The sequence below is a fragment of the Cloeon dipterum genome, chromosome 1 (genome assembly GCF_949628265.1).
Source record: "Cloeon dipterum chromosome 1, ieCloDipt1.1, whole genome shotgun sequence".
Taxonomy (NCBI): Eukaryota; Metazoa; Arthropoda; class Insecta; order Ephemeroptera; family Baetidae; genus Cloeon; species Cloeon dipterum.
The window spans coordinates 2,449,295-2,461,141 of NC_088786.1; the positions used below are offsets into that span (position 1 = coordinate 2,449,295).

Sequence of the window (11,847 nt, forward strand, 5' to 3'; positions counted from 1 at the left end):
CATTAAACGTTCAAATATACAATTTTACTGCTTTTGTCGTGCGGAGCCGTTGCGTTTTCAATTATTTCGGCGCTGCTCGGGTGCATCAGCCCCGATAATGACGGCCGCGAGCGCGCACAATAGGTGCAAATTACATTGATTAGCGGCCAATTCATCACGTTAGTCAGCTTTTTCTCGGGCAAATAAATAATAAAAAGGCACAGGCGGAGTCAATGGCCAATATCTTACTTTCATGCATACAGCAAGCAGCGTAAAACCGGCCAGCGGCAGCAGCAGCAGCAGCAGTCCATCAAACGTAAATATGTGACAGCCTTCAGCTTCTGATGCTTTATTTTTTTTATATAGATATACACACGGCGCCGGCGATGCGGAGTTAGTTTTATTCGAAAATGTTTTATGGTCTTCTCCCTGCCCTGCGATCGCCGCCCTTTTTTCTCCGTCCGCCGCCTCTCTCTCTCTCTCTCTCTCTCTCTCTCTCTCTCTCTCTCTCTCTTGCTTCATCTTCTCAACATGTCTGCCGCCGCGCCGAGATTCAGAGTAGTGTGTGTAGTTATTTATTTTTCATGACTGCCGCAATAAGAAAAAGGGGGCTCGGCTCGCTCTCTCTCTCGCGTGGATGCTGCACTTCTCTTCTTCTATCAGGGGCGTAAAAATTAAAAGCAAAAACTGGTCTGCTCGTTAAATTCGTGGCGGAAAGAAAGATACGGTGCGCGGTGGTTCTTTGAGTGCGTGTCGCTCGCTCCATCTCAAATGCAGATCTGGAAATGCGAGCTTGCGTTGCTCGGCTCGCAAAGGAACAAAATTGCTTGATCTTGATTCAAAGCAATTATTTCAAAGCTAGCTTATCTTTTATATTGTTATTATTTATTCCCGCACTTTGTCATAAATATATTAATAATATATCACAATAATTCACATTTCAGGAAAACAAGTGACTAACAATAAGACTCTGCCCTGGGGGTCAAAGCCGAAGTGAGCCGATTTTTAACTAGGCCTTGCAAAATACCTCGGCAGTAAATTAAGGAAAGAAAGAAAAAACACTTCCAGCCTTGCACCTGCCCGTTGCATATAAATTTGATAATTTTTGCGCCACTATTTCCTTGAAATTAAATGCAGTGCAGCTGCGTTCCCACACCACTGCTCTCTTGCAATAAATTCCTGGACAAAATCGCAGGTCGCCAGTCCAGTGGCGCTGATAACGATCAGCTAATCATGCGCGTCCATTTTTTCGAAACGTTTCCGCTCCATCCCCGTGAGAATGGAGGTGACCGGAAGGAGAAGAAAGCGATGGGGTTTGATTAAAAACTAAATGATTAATGCTCATGCAGGTTTGAAAAGGAGAAATGGCTGAACGCGCGCGTCAGCGAAATCTCTTATTTGAAGGAAACAAAGGCTCATCAATAAGGAATGAAGCAAATGCGGCATTCCCGCCCGATCCGACCGACAGCACACACAACACGCTGCATGCATATTTCACGCGGTGATCCGAAAGAAAGAGCGAACGGGACGGGGTCGGCGGCGCAGAGATTTGATTCGGGCCGGGCATTATTATTTTCGCAGTGTCTCGCAAACATGCACGGAATAGAGGAGGGCCGAAAGGGAAATAAATATGCTGACTGCCGGCAAATATGGTCAGTTTGGAAGCCGATATATCAAATCGTTTCAATAGTTTATTGGCCGCGGCAGAAAGGGATGTTTTTTATTGCCTTGATGCTCGCATCATATCAAACACTTGGAGTCGTTGTACATGCAGCACTGGGTGTATGTGTGTGTGTGTGTGTGTGTGTGTGTGTGTGTGTGTGGATGCTGCCAGAGTGCGGTGTTTTGTTGCCGATGCGCGATTTGATAGGCTGGGAAACGTGCCTGCCGCACTATTCCAATAACGCTGCTCGATCGCTGCGGAAATCTTCTAGGCCGATCCAAAACTCCTCTGAGACTCGATTGAAATATTTTTTAATATTATTGGTTCGCACGCCTCTTTTGTTCCTCTCTCGAAAATTAACTTCCTTTCTGTCGAGCGAGCATTGCCACATTCGTGCGATGATAATAAATAATTGCGCCTCGCCGCTCGATTAGGTTTAGTCGCGCGGAATGAAAACACCGATCGCCACTTACACGCGCACGCTCTTGACAGTATACGTAAGTAAATACATAGTGCGTGAGTTGGGCCCGCATTTCCTGTCGCTGGCAGAATACACCTGTCCACTGCGCATTACGTATTCCGCGCCAGTAGCATGCATGATTAGACATATTAAACCGTCTTTAATTGTCGGCAGCGCCAAACACAATGCGAGAAAGACGCTCTCGTAATTTAGGCACTCAGGGTTCTCACGCTGCGCTGGCTTTTTACAGCCAGAGGAAGTCGCGCAAGCATCAGGCAATTTAGCTACCACCCTTTTTTGTGTCTTGATTGGTTCTCTAGGCTGCGGTGCACCTTTTCGGTTTAGCGTGCTTGTCCTTATTGCATAACGCTTTTGGTCACCAAAGGACAGTTTGATGCGGATACTGAAGCTAAACAGTTGGTTTTCTGATTCTCCTCTTTAAAAAAAAATTAAAAACAAAATCTATTAAACTCTGCTTGAGAAATGAAGAAATGTAAAAATTTCCAGGTTGCCGTTTAAATTTGTGAGAAAAACGGCTAATCAAGCGGCGAGAAGTGTCTCCCACGATATTTTTTCGGCATGTCAATATCAAGCGAAAAAATTAAGTTTTCGAGAACTTCAGCTCCATCTGAAATTTAACTGTTCCTCATCCCTGATTTAATTATTCCACACCGTAGACATAGACTATTGCTAAATTCCACAAACAATAAGACTATTATTAACAATGCGTGCTCTTACTAACTAAGGAAAAATCATGAGCTCGCAATGATAAATGAATCACTATAGTAACTGTATATGATTTGTCACTGGTTTGCCCGTTGAAATCGTCACCCCTTTTGCCGCCGCCGGTTTGGAGGACGAACAATGCGCGAATTAGCGGAAAATCAATGGGCCTCTGCTGATAGAATCCGGAATTGAAATTTTCCGCCAGGCTGGTGTCCTTTTTATCCGTGCCGGCCGCTTATTGCCAAAGGAGAAGAGACAGAAGCATTTTCCGGACGCGTGGCGATATTGAGGCGGGCCAAATAAAATATATTATACTCGCGGTGGCGGCCGAGCGTGGCGCTGGCTTTTGGATTATTGCGGTGGAGGCAGGCCGAGTCGCATTCGGCGCTCGCAAGTCGGCGCGAACGGCAGCGCTGCGGCTTTTCCGCAATAGACGTGCGCGAGCGACACATGAACAGCATGTTCTACCCTTACCCGTGCTACGGCACTCTGATCCACCACCCGCAAAACGCCATCTACGACCCGTTCGTGAGTGTCGTGTTGCTTCACAGGATTGCATTTTCGTCGGTACTCATGATTTCGCTCTCTTTGTTTCAGTATGGCTCGGATGAGTTCGGCCAGGATTCGCCGAGCTACACACCTCCCAAGAGTAATGCAAACCTCTTCCAAGAACCCTATTTCCTGGGTAAGTTTGGATTTTTTGCAAATAACTTTATTTGCTTGGAAGATGTAAATTGTAGCCCTTTTTCATGCTCTCCTCTGACTCACGCGCCGAGTTATCTTTCCGTAATTTTAAACTTTCACGCGGCGCGCGCGGTACAAAAACAAGCCGGGATTCTAATTCATCCACTGCAGCAAGGCATTATTTTTTCCACTACTGCTGCTGCTGCCGCCGCCGCTGGAGAGTAAACTTTTCGGCCCGATAATAACTGCATGATAATATCTCATCGACGCTGCTAGCAAACATCTGTTCCTCCACTCTTCGTTCCTTTCTCAGTACGAGAGCGCTTCTTTTATTATTGCCAGCGTTCTCGCTGGGCATAACTTAGGCCGCTGCTCTTGGAAATTAAACACATAAACATCAACACCCCTCCCTATCTCGCTGTGTTGCTTTGTGCCACCCAGAATCTGAAATGTCTCTCGCTTGCAGAAGCGTCTGCTGGAGCGCCGGGACACACGGACCACTGGGCCGGCCCCACCCCCGCATCGGCCTACGGCTACGGCTCGCCGGCGGGACCCATGGGTCCGGCGGGCCCAGCGGCACCTCACCTCGCACAAGCCGTCGGCTACTCGTCTGCAATGCACCTCACCGAACATATGGTACGTGCCTCTTAATATTTTACGTTTTATTCGCAATAAAAATTACTCGAGAGCTCATGCAAAATTGTAAAAAAAAAATTATAGATCGAGTGAATTGATTTACATTAATATTATATTTTGGAAATTAAAATTGAGCAATTCTCACAATTTTTAGATAAAAATTTCACTGATCCAGTTCAATGTTGAGCTTATTTTTCCTGCTTTCGACCATCTCAGCACCGCATTTTCATTTGTTCCCTCCCCGAAATTTTGTGTTGAGCCGCCGCCACCTTCTTTTCCATTGTGTTTGGTTTGTGTTTGAAACGCTCGCTCGCATGTGCACACAGGGCTATGGGACCATGTCACCTAGCCAGCAGCAACAAGATTCCTCCACCCTGATCAACACCAGTCTGCCTCCAATGTCGAGTTTCCGCGGCCCCGCGAGTGGCGGCGCGCCGCCCGGCGCTGCCGGCCCTTCGGCCACGCCAGCGGCCGCCACCCCCGCGGGGGCGGCCGTTCCCACTCCCAGCCCCTTCGCGGGGGCGACGGGCGGCAGCCCGGTCGCCCCTCCACCTCCTCAAACTCCTGGAGAGACTATCAACAAGGCACTCGCTTCCGTGAGCAACTTTTTCCTTATTTTTCTTCCTGCTTCCATCCTCGCACCTTTTCGGTTCATTTTTTTCTCACGTCGGCCCCCCAATCGCTGTCCGTTTTCCGACGCGCTTTCCATGCTAATCGCGGTACGTGCGTCTGCATTTTTTCAGATTTACCCCGCGGATCAAAGTGCCAGCAGCTACAGCTCCAACCCCTCCACCCCTGTTAGCTCGCCACCCCCGCTGACGAACGCTAACGGACCCTGGCCACCCTCGCAAGGACCAAACCCGTCTTCGCCCCACTTCATATCGGACCGGTCCAACCTAGCGATGGTAAGCTCACAATTTTTTTGGCAAACACCCCGCCAATCACTTTTCTTTTCATACAAAACTGCACGTGTTAGATTTTGAGATTTCCTTTGAATTTTATTTTGCATGACTAATTCGAGGTTTGGTGTTTCTTTTTTTGTTTTTGTGTTGCTTGTCGACCCGTTTGGTACGCAAAGGCTCAAACCGGGCAACGTAGATTTGATGATGCCCTCGGAGTCCTGACGACTCAAACCCACGCTGAGGTAACTTGAACAAACAAAATCTTTTAAAAAAAAATCACTTACTTGGAGAGGCTCCAAAACTGTCTCTTTCGCATTTCCTTCCTCTCCATCTCCAATGAAATTTTTTAAGTTGTGCATCAAGCAGTACCAGGTGAACTTAAGAACCGCTAATTGTAGCAGAATGGCCTATTACAGGGGACGAACATGGACGACGCACTCAACGTCCTGCGCAACCACGCCGAGATCCAGGACATGGTCTCGGGGGCTCCGGAGATAATGCACGCCGCGCTCGTGGCCACGATAAGCGCCAACGGGGGCGGCCCGCACCAAACAGCATCACATTCCAACGGTATCAGGCTCTCTGGCTACCACATGGAGCACCTGTCAAGCCCTCACCCCGGCACCCCCGGCTCGGCGCTACCTTCGGCCGCGCCCACCGCTGGTCTCAACCCCGTGGGTGCCAACTACGCGCCGCTCAACTCGGACACTGACGGCAACATCAAAATCGAAAGGCTCAGTACAAGTAAGCCAAGTAAATATGCGTCCAATTTTTCCTATTCTTTTATTACTCGGAAGCGAAAGTGGGAATTTTTAGTTAACTTTACAAGAAAATTCTAATATACTTGCGTATTTCGAACTGTTTCGGCAATTAGCCATTCATTCAAATATATACTAAGACGAATTTAACAAATTTGTTTTTTTATATTGACTTCTTACATTCCCACCAAAGTTTGAATTAAAAAATAATAAATTTTAATTCGTGTTCACTAAACCAATGCTCTCGTTTTCAGAAAAACGAAAGCTGGAGCCCCCGCCCGACAGCACAGACTCAAAGCCAAGCAGTAGCGACCACGGACTTAATGTTTTGCCCGGTCCCAACTCAACGAGTTCCACTGCTGGAGGAGGAAAAGGATCAAAACGCACCCGCAGGTATTAAATCAAAATTGTCACGTGACTCATTAATGACTGAACACGAATTCTGTCACAAAGTATTTAGTAAAACAACTGCAACAACACGAATAATCACATATTTCTTCTGGAACTTAAATTTACCTAGTATCAGTGTCAACAGCTGCTCCAGTGCCGATGAGGATGAAGACCCTGCCACAAAAGCTCAAAGAGAGAAGGAGAGGCGACAGGCAAACAATGCTAGGGAAAGGTACAATCGGATCATTCTTTCAAGCCGCAAAATACAGTGAAATAAATATTCGGATTTGGATGCGGCGCTGATATGGTGTTGAATTAGCAGGTGGCCACAGCATGCATATCAGCTGCATCCTCATCTTTGAATCTGGAAATTGGTTTCTGACCAATCACAATTACATCCGTAGCATGCCTCAACTTGTAATTTTACATCTCAAGCTCTCCGGCAATTGCTAGAGATCATTTGGGTTGTTTTTTTACATGAGCGTACGAGTGGACTGTACATATCAGTAGCAAAGTTGGAGGATTTCGTGACGTTTGCAGACTTGACTTTGAATCTGAGCCGATTGTGTTTTGTAATGCTTTCCAGTTATCTATCCGAGTGACATGTTGATTCCATTCCTGCATTATTTCTTCCTAATTTTTCTGTCTAGTGTTAAACAAAATCATTTTAATATTTTCAAGCATGATAGTTTTTAATAGCTCAAAAGTGAAATGTTAAAAGGTCTGCGGGCTAAAAGGCTCGCAGACCAGAGTCAAGACAAAAACTGAAAGAGACGAAATACTCCAATTTTGTTTACAGGGTTCGAGTAAAAGACATAAACGAGGCTTTCCGTGTTCTGGGCCAAGTTGTCTCGGCCCATTTCACGAACAAAAGTGAACAAACCAAAGTTGATATCTTGACGCAGGCTACCGATCTGATTGTGCATTTGCAGAACCGTGTGAAAGGTACTAAATCTCTGTTTCTCTCTCTCTCTCTTCCCCTTCCCCGCCCCTTGCAGGATAAGAATCCGGGACATAAACGAAGCATTGAAGGAGCTTGGTCGAATGTGCATGCAACACTTGAAGACCGATAAGCCACAAACAAAACTCGGCATCTTAAATATGGCAGTTGATGTGATAGTGCAGCTTGAACAACAAGTTCGAGGTAGAGCAGTTCGAATTCTATGATGTCACGTTAAAACACAAAAAGTGTTCATTAACTACTTGGCTTTATATTGGCTCGCATCGCACTTGCAATGTGAGAATCTGAGCGATGGTGTACGGGTCGATGCTAAATTGACTTAAGTTCATTGCAATGATGGATCTATTTTTGAATTTAAAAGATTATTGCTGCTCTCTGCAGACCGTCTTGCTGGCTTTCGTAAACCAATATTTCACAGGAAAAATATTACGCTTAGAGTTAAAGACCCCGGTGCAGGGGCTCAAATTACGCCCATGTTCTTCGGTCGTGATGTTTTTGGTGAGCCATTTCAAGAACTTCAATTGATTTTTTTAGAAGTGTAATAAATAAGGTGCAACTTTGTTAATTAAGACTAAATTCGTTGAATTTCTCAGTCACTGCTTTTTCGACTCACTCTTTGAGGAAGTTTTTTTTTGCTAATGTGATTGTCGTTCTTTCCAGAGCGTAACCTGAACCCGAAAGCTGCCTGCCTAAAGCGTAGAGAGGAGGAAAAAGCAGACGATGGTCCAAAAATGGCAGCCCACCACATGGGACACCCTCCTCACATGGCGCAGCCCTTCGGTACCATGCCCGTGAGTATTCTTTCTCACTAATCTCTGCTCAAGAATGTCCTAGCAAAGAACATTTCTTGCCTCGCCACTGCCTACTAACCAACCCTCTCTGCTTTATTTCGCCTCAGCCTGCCAGTCCGATTTGTCTAATTTGAATTTTGTTTCTTTCTTGTTTTAACGCAGGCCGAAATTCTTGAAAATTTTCAACAAATTATGGAGTCTGAAGTTATGAGTGGCAGTGGCAGATAAACTTGAACTTTGGTAGGGTAATTTTGTGGTTTTTAACATTCTTACTGTAATAAATAAATAAATAAATCGTTGCTGCTCGGGTAAAAAAAATAACCGGCTTTGCAATTTGCAGGGGCCGCAGCCGCCACTACAGCACACCTCAGGCCCACCGCAGTAACAAAGGATGAGACCGTAACTGCCGGACTAAACGACGTGTGAGTTGGGAAGTGACACAAAAGTGACCTCAGTGACTATCACAAATGTTGTACGAATCATCCTCCAAGTGTAAAAATAGCGCAGTAAAGTGAATAAAAAAACTAGACAAAAGGATGCTGGAAGAAAGTGAGAAAGAAAAGTGTGAAACCGTCAAAGAAGTTATTAAGGGTTTTTTATAATTGACTCTCTTCTTTTTGCATTATCATAATGTGGTCAAACTGTCAGAAAGTTATATAGTTTACCACGCACTTGTGTCTGCTCTTCTTTTTTTCCATTTATCAGAATGGGAATAAAATGGCTTGAGCTGATTTTTTTGTCTGATGACGAGGAAAATCTCGCTCACGAACGGGAAGGTGCAAAAGGATTTCTTCGCTGATCACAATTCCTCTCACTTAATAATTGCATCTCCTGTGCAATTTTTAATTACGTGCTTAGGTTTATTTTGTGTTAATATACTTTATGATTTCCACTTGGTGCTCGATCTGGATTGTCCCTAAGATCTTCCTGATCGAGACGCGGTTTCTTTTACTGCTTATTTGATTCAAAAAGTAATTATATTTAAATAAGTGCTATTTTTATTATTTATGGGTGACAACAAAATCTTAGATTGCAATTGTATATTTTCATGTAGCCTCTTGATTTTCAGTAATTCTTAAGTGAACAAAATTCCCAAGTATATAATTTCTTAAGCAGCGTGAAGAAGCAGATTGATATATTACAAATTAAAACTAAAGCTTAATCCTTCAATCCTCAATGAATTATGGAATAACTGACACAAATTTTTGTATATCAAAAGCGTTTAATTATTTTAGGACGTCGTCTATCATTCCAAAAATGGCATGTTCATTTTTTAATTGCTCTCTTAATTGTGACTTTTTGTACCAAACAAACAAGCAAACTACCATCGAACTTAAAAGCTCAAATTTTCTTGCCCGCGCGGACCGAACAAATTTTTTGCTGCAACATCAGTATTAGCTTGACCCATTCTAAGTAAGGACGGTAGACGCAGCATTTTTTACGTCTAGAACTTACTTGTTTTGGCTTTGTTATTCATACCAAACAATTGTGAGACCAACAATCTGCTCTTGCCTCTACTGTCCTTCGCCCATTTGAGGATGGCAGAGAAAAGGATCCAACAATCCTGTTACTGGGGGCACTGGTTTGCTCCGCAATGATTAAGCCCAAAACCATCATAGACCCAAAATTCCGAAAAAATTAATATCACAGCAAGCGTGCAAAGGCCGAAATCCTTTTTTATGCAACAGAAAGAATGTTTCTTTCTGTTGCATAAAATTTTAGCATTTGCTATCAATTTTAGCATTTGCTAAAAATTTTAGTTACCAGCCTGTTGGCTTGCATTGTTAAGACATTCTCAGGAGTGTCAAAATGTCAAAGCAATGGGAGATATTTGAGCTGTTTGGGGATCTCACACTGGCAAAAGGTGGTTAATTAAGTGACTCGAATTGCTCAAATAGCTCAACAGGCTGGTAGGAGGCGCCACTAGCTGGTTTTCGAACCTTTTTAGCAGCTTTTGGCGCTTCGGTGCGGGGAGGGGAAAAGATGGGTACGATTTGGCCCAAGCTCCTCCGCGGGCACTCAAGCTCCATATTTATGTTATCCACTCGGCGGGGAGCTTGAAGCCCTTAAAAAGGTTCTAAAAAAATTGTAAATTAGTTTTGGTAAAGTTTAAATTATTACGCAAAATTTTTGTAATTATGTACAGAGGTGATTCTTAAATCGTATATACCTGGTGCTAGATTGGACTCATAGAGTTGATATTTACTGTGGATCTTTTTCCTCAGCAAATTCATTATTTTCGTGGATACTGCAGTAATTGAAAGCGAGATCGCCAACGCGAAGTAAATTTATTTAGATTCCACTTTCAAAGCAGTTTTCCCCGCAAACCAAATTCTATCGTTTTTTTTTCTTGTTTTTGTTTGGTTTATCTCTTTTGAGATGGATGGCCCCATGATTTTTTTGTTAAAGAAAAATATGCATTTATTGAGAAATGATAACGAAAACTCGGTGTCACAAAAACGTGGGCTGTTTGATCACCTTGTTTAATTTTTATGTAATATTTTAATTTGCTGGTCCAGGAAAATTTTAATTAGATTTATTTATTTTTGATTTTATGGAATTCAATTAAATTGGACCTTTTGTATTTTTTTTTTTTACTTTACACGACCAAGGATTCAATCATTGTTATTGACTCCCTGGATTCTGCAAACTGTGTAGCCTGAAGAGTTCATGTGCCAGTTTGGTCAGTCTGATGTCATTCTCCTATTAGGCCTGTGTTAGTTCTTCGGTGGGGGTGGGGGTGGCGGAATGCCGGTTACATCAGCCATGTTGCTGGTGGGACCTGTATAAGCTTTGGATAGAGTTGAGGACGAAATGTTTCGTGTGTGCTCGAAGTGCTGGGCAAGTTATTATTTTATCGAAGAATGATCTCTTTTGAGATGGCGAACAACACAGTGCCGCAAAAACATCGCATGGACGCAAGGGCCTCATGGCTACCGTCCATGCAAAGTATGCGCTCAACAATGCGAGCCACGGGCTTGATGATTGATTGAGGCATGCGAAAAAGGCAGCATCCCTGGCAAGCAGCTCGCTAAAACTCCACCCAGGTGGGCAAAGCCGGGATGCGCCTAAATTTTGACGGACGTCTCCAAAACAACTTGGATTTTGGCCAATGCGAGAATTTTTTCGGGTTTCTTCGTGTCTTTGGTTTTCTGGCTTAATTTTTGCGGCCCCTGTTACCCCCATCGATTTGTTCTGCTGGATTAACATGATTTTTGAGCAATTGTTGGATCCTAATCTTTACTATCCTTCGACCCATTCAGTCACAAATCGGACTTGTTGCATTAGTACTCTATTTTTAGTTGCCTGTTGAACAAAATACTGCCAAATGATTAGTATTATTTGTGTAATGCGTTGCTTTTATTCAGCGTGCCAAATTATTTTGATTTCTATTCAGGCAAAATTTGAAAATCCACCGAGATGAAAACAGAACTTTCAAGACTTGCTTCGGTTCAAGTTTCTGACTTACATTTTTGTGTATTTTGAAGGCAGTACTGCGTGAGTGCTATGACGGTGTGCGTATAATTTATATGTATAGATCACGATATATAATGATTTTCTTAAGTAAAAAAGATTGGAAACGCGCACATTCTCAGCAGTTATCTATATTTCAATCGAATGCCTTGAACGTTCGCAAACCTATGAGAAAATCAGCTATGCAATTTAAATGATTTCGTTTTCTACGCTGATTTCTTGTCCAACTAATTTTTAAACATGTGTATGAATTGATGAAGAAATGTTAATTTAGAGTGACAGAAAGAAAGAGAGGTTTGGCATTGACACTTGCAATTTGTATGCAAATGTTGCGGACGACGAACAAACATCCATGACAATTATTATTTGAACAGTAAACACACAGAAAGATAATAAATGTGCCATTTTCCATAAAATAAAAGG

General features: G+C 43.5%; 1 protein-coding gene across 18 annotated transcripts in view; it reads left to right on the plus strand.

Annotated features, from left to right (window-relative positions):
• da (daughterless) overlaps window positions 1-11,845 on the plus strand; it is a 107,945-nt gene extending 96,100 nt beyond the window's left edge. For 7 of the 18 annotated variants that reach the window (XM_065476304.1, XM_065476311.1, XM_065476316.1 and 4 more), the window contains 12 exons: window positions 3,426-3,513; window positions 3,979-4,148; window positions 4,475-4,744; window positions 4,892-5,053; window positions 5,227-5,292; window positions 5,452-5,803; window positions 6,063-6,201; window positions 6,329-6,430; window positions 7,197-7,342; window positions 7,820-7,950; window positions 8,113-8,190; window positions 8,291-11,845. In XM_065476304.1, the coding sequence (XP_065332376.1) occupies window positions 3,426-3,513; window positions 3,979-4,148; window positions 4,475-4,744; window positions 4,892-5,053; window positions 5,227-5,292; window positions 5,452-5,803; window positions 6,063-6,201; window positions 6,329-6,430; window positions 7,197-7,342; window positions 7,820-7,950; window positions 8,113-8,178 (1,692 nt within the window). In that variant the 3' untranslated portion in view covers window positions 8,179-8,190; window positions 8,291-11,845. Of the gene's footprint in view, window positions 1-3,425; window positions 3,514-3,978; window positions 4,149-4,474; window positions 4,745-4,891; window positions 5,054-5,226; window positions 5,293-5,451; window positions 5,804-6,062; window positions 6,202-6,328; window positions 6,431-6,997; window positions 7,144-7,196; window positions 7,343-7,819; window positions 7,951-8,112; window positions 8,191-8,290 lie in introns of those variants that run through there. The other 11 variants (XM_065476305.1, XM_065476307.1, XM_065476306.1 and 8 more) reach the window with 11 other exon arrangements.
• The last annotated feature ends 2 nt before the right edge of the window (window positions 11,846-11,847 follow it).